Consider the following 14607-nt stretch of genomic DNA (forward strand, 5'->3'; position numbering starts at 1 on the left):
CACTTTTTAAACTGAAAAGTGCACTGCAAACGTATCTTAGATATCAGTCTGCATGGGTCCCTTATCCTCCAGAGAGCTGCATAAGAGGCATTCTTTCCTAGGACATTACCAGGACCAAAGTGATCCAGCCCCCCCACACGCTTTTCTTCCATTAGAATTTTTTCTTGCTGTCTTTGTCACTGTAAGGCCCCGTACACACGAGAGGATCCATCTGCTGGAATAGATCTGCGGACCGGCTCCAGCGGATAGATCCCCTGGTGTGTACAATCCAGCGGATCTGTTTCAGCAGATTTTTATCCCCTGGGATGGATTTCAAGCGGATAGAAATTTGAAGACATGCTTTAAAATCTATCCGCTTGAATCCATCCCAACGGATTGATCCGCTGGTCTGTACAGACTCACCGGATCAATCCGTCCGAATGGATCCCCCGCATGCGTCGTAATGATTCGACGCATGCGTGGAATTCCTTATATGACAGCGTCACGCACGTCGCCGCGTCATCATCGCGGCGACAGCGCGACACGTCATCGCGATGGGATTTCGGCGCGGATTTCGATCCGATGGTGAGTACACTCCATCGGATCAAAATCCGCGGAAATCCTCGAGAGGATTTATCCGCGGATACGGTCCGGTGGACCGTATCCGCGGATAAATCCTCTTGTGTGTACTAGGCCTTAGGGAGTTTTGGAGCTTAAATAGTCTTTTCATGATACCCTTCCTAGTAATGTTGTTAGAATGATGGAATCTCAACACTTGCCACTAGGATCCCCTTGTGCTTAAACTGATACTATTCTTATTGTCAGTTATATTCCCTAGTTTGTAAGACCTTTTTGGTCAATATAGTCATTTTTACTGTTTATACCTTCAGTGTATATTCAAGTATGTTTTCTGTTTAGTACATTTTCTTTCCTATTAAAATCAAAAATACAAAAATCTAATTTATACTATACACTTGGAGGTATCTGTGTCATCCAGAAGTCTGTGATATAATAAATAACTTGGGCTTTAATTAAGATTTATTTTTTTTGCAGGTCCTTGAAAGAGCATGAAGACAATATGAAAAATAATGTGGTAAAAATAAAAAGACCCGTATGCCAGAAGGAAACACGCTGTTGTGTGTAAAGACAACCAAATGTACAGTGAAAAAAACCCAAAGCAGATTCTAAAGCAACAGTGCAGTAAACTATTCTTCTGCTGGCTGATATAATTGTAAATTACTTTATTAAAGTGGAGTTCCACCCATAAATATAACATTACATCAGTAGTTTTAAAAAAATGTCATTAGTCCTTTACGAAATTAATTTTTTTTTTTAGATGCCTTCAAAGTGTTGTTGCTAGGCAGAATAGTTAATCTTCCCACTTCCTGCACCTAGGTGCTTAATGCACCGCACAGACTCCTGGGAATGTAGTGGGTGTAACTTTCCAGGAGTCTGTGCATTCCCCAGTCTCAAAGAATCATGTGACTTGGACAGCACAGGTGCTGAAACCTGATCTGACACTGCTTGTGCAGCACTGAGCATGTGCGAGATTTGCAAGGCTGAAATCCAGGAAGTCATACAGTCTGGCTTCATGATGCCCACACTTAAGATGGCCCCAGTCAATTTCTATTTTACAAAGTGTCTAAATGCTGTAACAACCTAACAAAACGGACCTTAGTTTACAGACTAACTTTACTAGAATACATTAAGCTTGTGTATTACAGGGGTATTTATATTTAAAAAGTGAAATTGTGGCCGGAACTCCGCTTTAAGTCTATGGTATTTTAATATTCAGGAAATTTACTTCCTAAATGGTTTCGCCTTAAAGACTGTGAAAGTTTAAAAAAAATATCTCAGCATCTTGTGGCTACTTGCTTGCAAAGTTTAAATAAATATATGTATTACAATATTGGGTGAACTTGTCCTTTTATTTTTCTTTATTAAAAGGAATATATTGTTTCTTTTATATCTTATGTTTCTTTCTTTATTGAATAATATAGACTTACTTCAGTATGCAATAATGCTAAAAGAAACATGTTTTTGTTTCCCTGTGCGCAAAATACCGAATTCCATTAGTTTACAGGGTATGCAAACCCTAAGGCCTTGTACACACGACCGGACAGTCCGCTGAAAACGGTCCGCCGGACCGTTTTCATCGGACATGTCCGGTCGGAGATTTCTGTCTGATGGTTGTACACACCATCAGACAGAAATGAGAGGCAATCCGCGCGGACAGACAGCGCGGTGACGTGTCTGCGCCGTCGCCGCGGCGACGTGCGTGACGCAGGAAGGTCAATGCTTCTACGCATGCGTCAAAGTCATTCGACGCATGCGAGGGATGGCGGCCGCTCGGACATGTGCGGTAGGTCTGTACAGACGACCGAACATGTCCGACGGACAGGATTCCAGTGGGCTGTTTCTAAACAAGTTTGGAAATATTTGCCCGCTGGAAAAAGGCCCGGCGGGCAAATGTATGCTGGAATCCTGTCCGCTCGGCTGTACAGACGACCGAACATGTCTGCTGAAACTGGTCCGCGGACCAGTTTCAGCAGACATGTTCGGTCATCTGTACGGGGCCTAAGGCTGCATTCACACCTCCGCGACAAGTAACGCCGCGTAACAAATCTTTCCCATTGCTTTCTATGGCCGAACGCCAATGCCGCCTGAAAAAAAGGGTCCGGGACTTGTTTTCAGGCGGCAGGCGTAGGGCGTCTATGAGATGTGAACCATCTCATAGACAGCAATGGGAATTCTCCCCTCCAGCAGGACGAGCGTTCGGCGTCGGGCGTTTTGTCGCCAAGGTGTGAATGGAGCCTAACAACGAACTTTGCTTTTTTGCTCCATTTTGGTGTCTTAAACAGCAATATATAGCATTTTGTGCAGAAAAAATGCGCACACACAAGAGTGATACACAAAAAAGTGTAACAGGTGCTGCGTCAAGTGGTCCTCCGAAAAGGACCCAACCCTGATCCCCCGGGGCGTTAGGCTCCAGACGGGCACTAGAGTAAACAGTGGTCCGTGCAGCCGAAGCCGACACGGACCCAACTTCCTTGGAGCGTCTGCCGAAACAGAACCCTCCTTGGTGGGGCTCCCCCAAAGGGAGACCCCCATGAGAGCAGGCAAACTAAGCCAGAAGGCCATGTCCACCCACTCCCAAGACGTTCAGGACTGGCCCGAGGACCAGCACCCTACTAATGACACACAAGGTGTACAAATGTGCACCAACAAAAAAAGACGTAAGGTGACAAACACAGGGGTAAAAATAAAAAAGAAAGTGGGGGAGAAGGAAGGTGGGAGATGTGAGTGGAAAGTGACCATCGTGCAATACGACGGCCGGCCCTCCGGCCAGGAAACAAAAGTTCCCCTGGTCCTAGCCAAAAGGCTCGGCCCTAGAGGCAGGTGTGAAAAGGGTGTTTGTGGAGATCGTGGCCATGGTGCCATACGAGTAAGTGCCCTCTCAAACACTCGTGCAATGTTTGGCACCCCTGGACTGCCACTCCAGGGGCACTATCTCCACAGGCTTTTCAACGGACCCTGACCCCCGGCCGGGACCAGCAGCACCCTTCCCAGCCAGAAAGTTAGGAGTTCCGAGAGATTGGGGAGAGCCCACCTCAGCAGGCTACTCCCACAACTCCCATCCCTTCCTCCTAATCACGCTCAGGAAATACTAACCGCTCGACCTCTTGTTTCTCCGTCCAAATCAGAAGGCTTCCACCTCCACGCCAGCAGGTTTAGCATCTGCCAACCACCATCCCTTTCCACCTCGCCGTGTACTCAGGACGGTTAGCATAGCACCACCTACTGGCAACTGATAAGAACAGATACTACACTTGATCTTAGCCAAAAGGCCGAGAAGCGACTTGCCTGCTCTATCTAACTCAAATGAAATGACACTGTCTCTCTCTATCTCTCAGCACGCCGGAACACAATTGCACGGTCGTGCGATGTTGTACCCAAACAAAATTGATGTCCTTTTTTCCCACAAATAATGCTTTCTTTTGGTAGTATTTGATCACCTCTGCAGATATTATTTTCTGCGCTATTAACAAAGAGCGACAATTTAGAAAAAATGTACTTTTTTTTGGTAAAAAAAATTGCAATAGGCGTATATTGATTGGTTTGCACAAAAGTTATCGCGTCTACAAACTATGGGATAGATTTAGAGACATTTAATTTTTTTATTGTTTTTACTAGTAATGACGGCGATCTTTAGCGGGACTGCGACATTACAAATCTGACAATGAGACAAGTCTGACCCCAAATTACTGATCAATGTAAAAATTACACTGGCAGGACAGGGGTTAATACTAGGGGGCGATGAAGGGGTTAATTGTGTTCCCTTAGCGTGTTCTAATTGTAGGGAATGGGCTACCAGGGACATGACAGAGATCACTGTTCCCAATCACTGGGAACAGTAGATGTCTGTCATGTCTCCTGTCAGAATGGGGATCCGCTTGTGTACACTGGCAGATCCCCGTTCTACCTCTGTACAAGGCGGTCGCCGGCAGACATCGAGTCCGCCCCACCTGTGGGCACGCTTCCGTAGTGTGCAGCGAGAGCGTGCCAGCAGCTGCGTGCGCCCACAACTGCGCCTGTGCGAGCCGCCGTACAGGTACGGCGATTTGCGCAGGAGAGGCGACCTACCACCATATAACACCGGCAGCTGATCGGCAAGTGGTTAACATCTAACATATTATAAAAAGAAAAAAAAAAACATCTAACATATTATTTTCTGTTTCCTTTTACAAATGTAGATGTTCTCACACAAAACCTATTTTAATCTTAAATAGCAGTTTTGTGTCCCAGAGGTTAGATCATGTTCTGAATTTCTTTGGAAGAATTACCGTATGTCAGTGATATACTTTTCTTATGCTCTGAATTGTATCAGTATTTGTAATATGCCAAAAAATATCTGCAGGTTCAGTGGATGTTTTTCAAATGTAGACATATTGATAAGAACATAAAACTTAATCCCAACAGAATCAGTTTGAACCTTACCATGAGGAAGAATTGTATACATTTTAAGCAGTGCCAAAAAATATAATCTGTCTTTGCTCGGAAATCTCAAAAAACATAGCCACGTTCTTGAGCATTTGTGGCATAAGACTAGGTCTCAGAAAGACTTCAATAGACTACCAATATAAATCTAACCTCCAAAAATATAACTCCTGTCTCCACACTGCCAAGCAGATCTATTGTTATCACTCTCATTAACAACTTCTCATCCGGTCCCCTTCAACTTTTGTCTAGCTTTAAGGCTCTACTTCATCTTTTACTGCCTTCACCCACTGACTCACTCACTGCCCAGGAGATCATCAATCCCTTAAAAAATAAGATTGATACAATTTCTGATAAGTTCTCCCCTGTACAAATATCTCCCCCACTTAACACCCCATGTCCACGGGTACACCCAACACTTCCCTTATTCAACCCCACTACTATAGACCAGGGGCCAGATTCTCAAAGGACTTACGACGCCGTAACTTCCCATTACGCCGTTGTAAGTCCGAATGAGCGCCGTCGTATCTATGCGCCTGATTCTTAGAATCAGTTACGCTAGAATTCGGCCAAGATACGAGCGACGTAAGTCTCCTACGCCGTCGTATCTTGGGGTGCATATTTACACTGGACGCTAGGGGCGCTTCCATAGATTTACGCGTCGAATATGTAAATTAGCTAGATACACCGATTTACGAACGTACTTGCGCCCGCTACGCCGTTTACGTAAGGCTTACGTCCGGCGTAAAGTTACCCCTGCTATATGAGGCGCACGTAATGTAAAGTATGGACGTCGGAACAAGCGTATCTTTTTGTTTACGTAAGTCGTACGTGAATGGGGCTGTGCGTAGGTTACGTTCATGTCACAGGCATTGAGCCGGCGTATCTTAGGGCGTAAATTCGACGTGATACTGACCATGCGCGCGCATGCGCCGTTCGTTAGGCACGTCATTTACGTGGGGTCACGATTCATTTTCATACAACATGCCCCCTACCAGCCTACTTTGAATTAGGCGGGCTTACGGAGCAAGTGCTTTGTGAATACTGCACTTGCCTGTCTAAGTTGCGGAGGCGTAGCGTAAATAGGATACGCTACGCCAGCACAAAGATACGCCCTCCTACGTGAATCTGGCCCCAGGTTTCTAAAAAAAAATCCAACGGCCACCTAACCACCCCCTGTTCCCTCTCAAATACTGCTGTCACCCGCTAACTCTATTCTATACTTTCTAACTCATATCTGCAATCTCTCCCTCTATTCTGCCATATTCCCCAACTCTTTAAAACATGCACTTGTCACCCCCATCTCCTTGATCCCCCTTTCTTCCAAACTCCTAGAATGCCTGGTCTCATTAAGAATACCAATCTTTATCCCCTTCAGTCTGGGTTTCACCTTCAACACGCCACAGAAACTGCTCTCCTAAAACTCACAAACAATTTACTAACAGCTAAAATCAATGAACATTATTCTGTACTCCTACTTCTAGACCTTTTGGCTGCTTTGATACAGTTGAACACCCCCTCCTCCTCCTCAGAAAACAAAATACTCCTTTGGTTTTCATGACTTTATTCTTCATTAGTTCTCATCCTACCTGTCCCACGCACCTTCAGTGTCACAATTCTTATTCCACCTCTCCTCTTCCTTTCTCTTTTGGGATCTCCCAAGGTTCTGTTCTTGGACCTCCCCTATTCTCGATCTACACCTCCCCCCTCGGTCAGCTAATGCCCTGCCAGGGCTTTCAGTATTATTTCTATGCTGATGACACCCAAATCTTTCTCTCTACCCCTCAACTCACAGCATTAGTCTCTCCACGCATTATTAATTTACTGACTGACAGATCAGTCTGGCTGTCACACCACTTCCTCAAACTCAATCTATCCAAAACTGGGCTCATAATATTTCCTTTCTTTTTTATTGGAGCTGGGTTTCCCTCAATATTCATACCAGACCCAAAGGGTCTGATAATGGACTGGGGGTGATACTGCAGGGACCCGACAATACATTACAGCCACGGGCAGATTTAAATGACATTTCTTCCTTTAGAAATATAATTTTGTTGTGGTACTGTTCTAAATATGGGAAAGATGTGCTACTTTCCAAGCAGTCTAAGGACACCCCCAGGCACGATATTTAAAGGAATATTGAATTTTATTGTTTCACTTTCAGCATTAATAAAATCACTTCTCCTGAAAAAAATGCAGTTTTTAAAACTTTTTTTTGCATTGATACATGTCCCTTGGGGGCAGGAACCAGGTCCCCAAACACTTTTTATGGCAATACATTTTTTTATGTTTGTGTCCCTGTGACAGGAAGTCAGGTAAATCTGTGGGTGTTGTCACAGTCGGGACATACATTTCTGCCTTGTTAGACAATACACCAATCATTATTAGGCGTCGGCTGCCAGAAATAGCCAGGAAGGCTAAGAGCCGTTGGAAGACTCCAGCTGTTCAGAGTGAGGCAATTAAAGGCCTCTATAAAGTAGCCCAGAGGATAACCACTAATTGGCTGCATCACTCCTAAGGCTGTGTGAGTAGGAGAGCAGTGCCTGAAAGTCTCCTGATGAGGTGAGGAGACCATTGACCAATATCAAAAGACTGTTGTTTTGTGCTGTATGACCAGCACTGTCTACCCAGCAGTAGGCTGTGTTAGACTTCATAGATAGGTTCCTGTGTGGAAGGTAGACGCCCAGAGTGGCTAGGATTTATTTTATGTTTGATTTTGTTTATGCTGTTTGGATGCTTGCAATTGTTTTCCAGCAAGATGGAAAAATAAACCAGAAACTTTGATTTCAACCGTCTTCGACTGCCAGTCTGTAGAAATTCAGTGTGTGGTGAACCCATCCAAGGGGTCACACACCCCGCTACCGAGCTATCCCCTCACAGTCCCATAGACTTTAACGGTGTTCGCACACATTTTTTGCCTGTTCGCAAGTTCTGGTTTTAACCGAACTGGGGGGGTGGTGTTCGGCTCATCTCCACTCTACTCCCGCATCGAATTTTATAAATATACGTCGTTTGCGTAAATCGTCCGTGAATGATGCTGAACTAAGCTTCGTACCTCACGCAAAATATTGCATAAAATCAGCCAACTATCATCTGCAATTATTACGGAAAATTAAGAATATCTTCACTCAGCACAACCGTATGATCTTAGTTCATGGACTTATCCACTCTAGGTTAGATTGTTCTAATGTTTTCTTTCTAGGGCTCCCACAGAAGTGGATAAAACGATTGCAGATTACACAGAATCATGCTGCAAGACTAGTCACAAACTGCCCAAGGCGGAATCACATCTCCCCGGTGCTTAAGAATCTACACTGGCTCCCGATAGCAAAACCGGTTGAGTTCAAGGCACTCTGTCTGGTGTTTCGGGCCTATTGGCAACTAGGTCCGATGTACTTATCGAATATGACACAACACTACTGTCCACCCAGAGAGCTTCGCTCGACTGACGCCCTGTTAGCAATTATTCAATCTAGTCGATCAGCTTCAAAAGGTGGCCGCCGGCTCCAAACAATGGGGAACTCTCTTTGGAACCAGCTCCCTCATCAGCTCCGAGCATCCTCCTCCTTGATGGCCTTCCGTAAGGGCTTGAAAACACTTCTTTTTTCACAAGCCTACAGATAGAGACTTGGCCTTCCAAGCCCTTAGCAGGACGCTGCCTTAATCCCAGGCTGCGGTCCATGGTCAGGAAGTAGGGATAGGCTTTTTGTGCCCTGACACCCCCCCCCCTTCTTTTTATATTTCTGTTTATTTCTTGTCTGTTCCCCTCTTTTACTTAGATGTCCTAGTTTCTTCTTTTTGCTCTTGGGAACTGGATACCCCCAGCTTGTTGGTAAGCGCTTAGACGCGAGTTTCACAACTCGCATTCGGCGCTCTATAAGTATTTATTCCAATCCAATCCAATCCAATGGGGCTGGATGCCATTTACGTTCACGTTGAAACCAATGACGTCCTTGCGACGTCATTTGGAGCAATGCACCCTGGGATATTTTACGGATGGCGCATGCGCAGTACATTCGGTGCGGGAACGCGCTTAATTTAAATGCTACACGCCCCCTACCCGCCTAATTTGAATTAGGCGGGCTTGCGCCTGGTGATTTACCCTACGCCGCTGCAACTTTACAGGCAAGTTCTTTGTAAATAAAACACTTGCCTGAAAAACTTGCGGCAGCGTAACGTAAATGAGATACGTTACGCCCGCCCTAAGTTACGCCATTCTACGAGAATCTGGCCCAAAGACTCTAAAAGAGATAATTCTGGAAGAATGGAAAAAGATAGATGTTGCAATATGTCGCCAACTTGTTCATTCCACGCCTAGAAGACCTGGTGCTGTCCTTACAAATCATGTAGGTCATACAAAATACTAGATGTAGTAGTTTTTGTGTGGGGTGCATTCATTTTTGCATCAACTAATTTGAGTAAAACTAAAGATTTTTTAATCTAAGATTAGCGGTACCCCTGTAAGGGCTGCTGAAATGATTGATTGTATGTCACGCTTCCCAGCCTGGCATTCACTTCTCAAACACTCAGAGACATAGAACAATCCACATGCTTTTTTTTTCATTGAGGGGATTGAACTTAGATGGGGTAAGGGAAATATGGGATGTTCAGTACAATTAGTAGATTTTGCTTGGGACAACTATATACAGTCCAGTATATACTCTCCATTTCTCCTCCAGTACATCACTTCCTCTCTAGTCTTCAGGTCTTGCTCCTCCAGCATATCGCTGTCAGAAACCATGAATCAGACCAAGACAGAAGTACAGTTAAATCACACTTGTTTAATAATAATAAAAAGATAAACAGAGTAAGCATAGTCAAAACATAGCCAGAGTTCAGGAACCAGATCGGATAGTCAGCCGATCCAAATGTCATAGAGCCAGAGAAGAACGTAGTAGAACAGCAAGCCGGATCAGGAGCCAGAAGGGATGTCAGCCAAGCAAGTCTTCAACAGGAATGCAGGAGATAGTCTCTGTGATGTTGACCAAGGCGAAAGGCAGAGCGCAAGTGAACTGGAAGGCTTAAGTAGGCAGGACTGACGAGCCGGATCATCAACAGGTGAGTCACTGTGGAGAGATAGGAGCTGGCAATTAGCCGACAGCTGAGCGGCCAGCTCACAGAAGAAAGGGCTGAGCACAGCCCTGACAATCGCTTCCTCTCTAATCTTACAGGCACAGGTAGCACTAAGTAATTAGGCCTGACACTGGCCTTTAGCAATTGCCCTTTGCAGGCAGGGACCGTGGGGTCCCTATGGTGTAGCAAATAGAGAGTCTCTGGTACTAGCTGTCCTAAACACGGCTACTGAGCCCAGTAAGCCATCTTAAGGCCCTGACAGCGCTTCTGGCTGCAGCACCCTCTCTCCACTGCCCCATTTACCACAGTCCACTCTTCTGGTTCTGCACCCATCTCAGACTGCATGCTCCCAGTCCTCTCAGGCGTGCCTCCCCAGTCCTCCTGAATGTGCCTCTCTCACCAGCCCTCTTGGCTGCGACCAGTTGTCCTTCCTGGAGTCTATAGCAACGGGGACCTGCAAAGGGTTAACCGTACTGTGTCCTAAGCTTAATTAAGTGATAATCCCTCACTATCTGTGTGAATAGATACCAGGGACCAAATGTGCACCTGTATAACTATAATACTGGGGTGCCTGAATGTCTATTCAGTATTATTCATAATGAGTGGGATCTCTGGTCATACCTCCTTGGGAAAATATGGTGAGTAAATAGAATGAAATTAAATAAAATAAATACGACAGCCAAAGCTGCTGACTAGTGCCTCAAGTGGTTGAAACAATATATACGTTATGGTCATATATATGTGCACGTGTCTCAAGTAAATATATAAGACAAAGATATTTAAAAAAATATCTATAAGAAATGTGTGAACAAAGTAAAAAGTAAGTGAAAGTCCAATCACAGGTGTATATAAAGTCCCATAAATGACACTTTTGGGATTCCCTTTATCAATATCCAAAAGCCAGTGAAAAAGTCTCACAATGCAAAATAATAGTGAAACACAGCAAGTGATCTTGAGGTGAATATGGTGATAAATGCCACAGGTGCTCCCCCACATTTGTTCACACATTTCTTGTTTTTTATATATATTTTTTTATATATCTTTGTCTTATATATTTACTTGAGACATGTGCACATATATATGACCATAATGTATATATTGTTTCAACCATTTGAGGCACTAGTCAGCAGCTTTGGCTGTCTTATTTATTTTATTTCATTCTATTTACTCACCATATTTTCCCAAGGAGGTGAGATGACCAGAGATCCCACTCTTTATGAATAATAGGTAGGAAGGCTGCCGCTCCAGGTGAGCACACTAGAACAATCAATGTCCACTCAGGAACCAATGGGTGCCGGCAATGCACGGTATATGCAAAAGAAGAAAGATATGGACAGCCGCACTCCAATTTCTTAAAAAAGACATGCCCTTTATTGGGTAAAGGAAAAATGCACTACAAGTATCAGCACACAGTGAGAAAAACAGCTGACGCGTTTCGCATTGGATATCAATGCTTAGTCATAGCTACACTATGAATCTTTATGAATAATACTGAATAGACATTCAGGCACCCCAGTATTATAGTAATACAGGTGCACATTTGGTCCCTGATATCTATTCACACGGACGGTGAGGGATTATCACTTACCGTATTTATCAGGGTATAACACGCACCGACATATAACACGCACCCCAAGCTTAGAAGGGAAGTTTAAGGAAAAAAATGTTTAGGAGGGAAGTTTAAGGAAAAAAAACTTACATTTTAAATGCCCATCAATGCAACCTTATCAGTGTCCATCTGCAGTCTTGCCCAGCATCCATCAGCAGCCTTGTCCAGCATCCATCTGCAGCCTTGCACAGAGTCCATCTGCTGTCTTGCCCAGCATCCATCTGAAGCCTTGCACAGAGTCCATCCAGACTTATCAGTGTCCATCTGCTGTCTTTCCCAGCATCCATCAGCAGCCTTGTCCAGCATCCATCTGCAGCCTTGCACAGAGTCCATCCAGCCTTATAAGTGTCCATCTGCAGCCTTAATTCCTCGATTAATCTTAAATTTTTTTGATCGATCAATGGCCCTATCCATGTGATAGAGCCATTATTGAAGACTTGTTCAGTCAGACTGAAGTGGTTAAAATCTTTTCAAAACTTTAGCCCACATTTTTATTTAGATCTAAAGGGGAAATACTGGAGTCTGGTGCTAAGAATATCTAAGTACAATGCTGTTGGAGTTTTGTAATGCTTTTGATGTCTTCCTGGATTTCAAAACAATATATTCCAGGAATTATTAAAGTTTAAACTGTAAGTATTTTGTTCTCTTCATATATTCTCCTTTTCTGTTAGAGCATAAGAATTATGATTGGTTCTTCAGAAGTTGAAATATAATTATTTTGTATGCTAGGATGAAAAAAAAACCTCTTGGGCCAAAAAAGTTGTTGTGACGAACGTGGTGTCAGACTACTGCCCATTCCACAAACTCTTGACAAAGGGCTGGTTGACCTCACACCATGCTGTCACTGATTACACAACAACTACACTCTAAGCCTCACCCTGCACAAATCTAAGTGCCGGCAGGATGAGAGCACAATTGTCACTGGGCTAAGTTAATTAAGCGACTTAAGCAGGCCATACACGGTCGAATTTCGAACAAATTTGCTTTTCAAAATCAGAAAGTTCGTTTTTTAATCACATACTGCTGCTCACATACAGAAATCTGTACAGACAGACCCATTAATTAAAAGGTATTGTATTGTGCTACATAGATATTCTCCAGCACTAAATTGGCCCATTACTGTTATTATCATGGCTTCATTGTTTGCCATTTAAAAAAATGTATATCAATAACTACAAGCTTTTAAAACATACTTGTATATGTGGTCATTGTTTATGTGGTCTGGGGTTTTGATTTATCATATCTAAAAATTAAACCAATATGGCTAAATAGAAAAGTTGTAGATACGATTAATCCTAAAAAAAAAAAAAATTGGTTGAGTGTTAAGACCACCGAAAATTCATTAAAGATGTATATAGAATATTTAAAACAATCCAAAAAATAAAAACAAATTGCAGCTCATAAGTCCTGTTGTGGTCTGACAACACGCAGCATTTTTGTATACTAATGCCGCGTACACACGACCGTTTTTCATGACGAGAAAAATGCAATTTTTTTAATTGGTCATTAAAAACAATCGTGTGTAGGCTCCAGAGCATTTTTCTCGACGAAAAAAATGGGCATTAAAAATTTAGAACCTGCTCTATTTTTTCACGTCGTTTTTCTCGTCGTGAAAAATGGTCGTGTGTAGGCTTTAACGACGGGGAAAAAAATGCGCATGCTCAGAAGCAAGTTATGAGAAGGAAAATTTGCATAATTAAGCCCAAAGGGTTGCGCCATTTGAATGGAACTTTCCCTTTATAGTGCCGTCATAAGTATTGTACGTCACCGCGCTTTGCTCAAGCATTTTTTATCACGATCGTGTTTGGGCAAGGCAGGCTTGAGAGGAATCACGTCCAGAAAAACTTAGTTTTTTTTTCCATGACATGAAAAATGGTCGTGTGTACGCGGCATAAGACCCATTTCCTTTGCTAAACTTCTCAGGTCCACCTACTGTTCCGTCTCCACAAAATAAAGGCTAATCATTTTTGTAATCTTAACAATTAACAGACCGTAAGGAAGCAAATAAAAGAAGTTCAACGTTAGGGTTTACTAATATAGTTTAAGACAGCTTGTCTGGTTTTGGCCTTTGAAACCTTGTTACCATGAGAAACACCATTTAAAACTTTCAGAGGTATTGCCACAATTTCAGAATATTTTTACTAGCGGTCACATACTACATCTGTTATCTGTCACTGAGAATTTTTTTAGTTGTGTAAGAAGAGTTACACCCTCGGATACTCAGAGCAAGCTACAAAACTCTTCTGCTTCTACTACGGAAATATTCAGTTATATACTTCCTCTTAAGGCAAGAACTTATTTTTCTTCTGAAATTCACACAGGCAAGGCTAGCAGTAAAGAAAGTATTTGTGAAAGCTTTGAGAGAAGGTAAGATTGTAATTATTTTATGTAAACTGACTTTACATCGCGAGTCATTCAAAATAATAGATATCTCTATTGGTCCTTTCTTTTGACAATTGTGTAAATTGATGGGGAGATGTTTGTTTCTTTCACCTTCTATATGGTCATAAAAACCAAGCTACTGTGAGGACAAATGTCTAAGTACAGCCAAGAGACTTTGGAAGGCTCACAATAGACATGATAAGATGACAAGTTAGGTTGGAGAATTGAGATTTAAGTCAAATTAGTGTACACTCTACAGCCAGTAGGACTTACAGATTTTGTAAACTACTGTAAGTTCCTGTAGATAATTGTATTTATAAGGTTTCCTATGCCTCTAATAGGCATGACTTGCTGCAGTCAAACACTCTCTAAACTGTCTATTGCAAAAAATATTTTTTTAATATTTACTTAAAATAGCCTTTATGATGTAAAAGTGCATATACCTATATACAAATTAACTCAGGGCTGTATAGAGGTGAACTGGCCCAGCAACCACTGGCATGGTTTGCTGTCTCCAAGTCAAAAGTCTAAGTACCCATACCAGGAATTTATAATATTTTAATTAG

General features: G+C 43.0%; 2 protein-coding genes and 1 pseudogene across 6 annotated transcripts in view; 2 read left to right on the forward strand and 1 right to left on the reverse strand.

The window, feature by feature from the left end:
- LOC120927002 (ras-related protein Rab-44-like) overlaps positions 1-1886 on the forward strand; it is a 136773-nt gene extending 134887 nt beyond the window's left edge. For 4 of the 5 annotated variants that reach the window (XM_040337375.1, XM_040337374.1, XM_040337376.1 and 1 more), the window contains one exon: positions 1033-1293. In XM_040337375.1, the coding sequence (XP_040193309.1) occupies positions 1033-1123 (91 nt within the window). In that variant the 3' untranslated portion in view covers positions 1124-1293. Of the gene's footprint in view, positions 1-1032; positions 1294-1752 lie in introns of those variants that run through there. The other variant, XR_005747018.1, reaches the window with a different exon arrangement.
- Positions 1887-3703: 1817 nt separating this feature from the next.
- Positions 3704-3839, reverse strand: LOC120929965 (annotated as a pseudogene).
- A 10022-nt stretch (positions 3840-13861) lies between these two features.
- The window catches only part of CD53 (CD53 molecule), a 52026-nt gene continuing 51280 nt past the window's right edge, over positions 13862-14607 (forward strand). Inside the window, exon 1 of the mRNA XM_040337378.1 lies at positions 13862-14026. The gene's annotated coding sequence lies outside the window, so the exon portion shown is untranslated. The remainder of the gene's footprint in view (positions 14027-14607) is intronic.

This window comes from Rana temporaria, chromosome 2 (assembly GCF_905171775.1).
Source record: "Rana temporaria chromosome 2, aRanTem1.1, whole genome shotgun sequence".
NCBI classification, from domain to species: domain Eukaryota; kingdom Metazoa; phylum Chordata; class Amphibia; order Anura; family Ranidae; genus Rana; species Rana temporaria.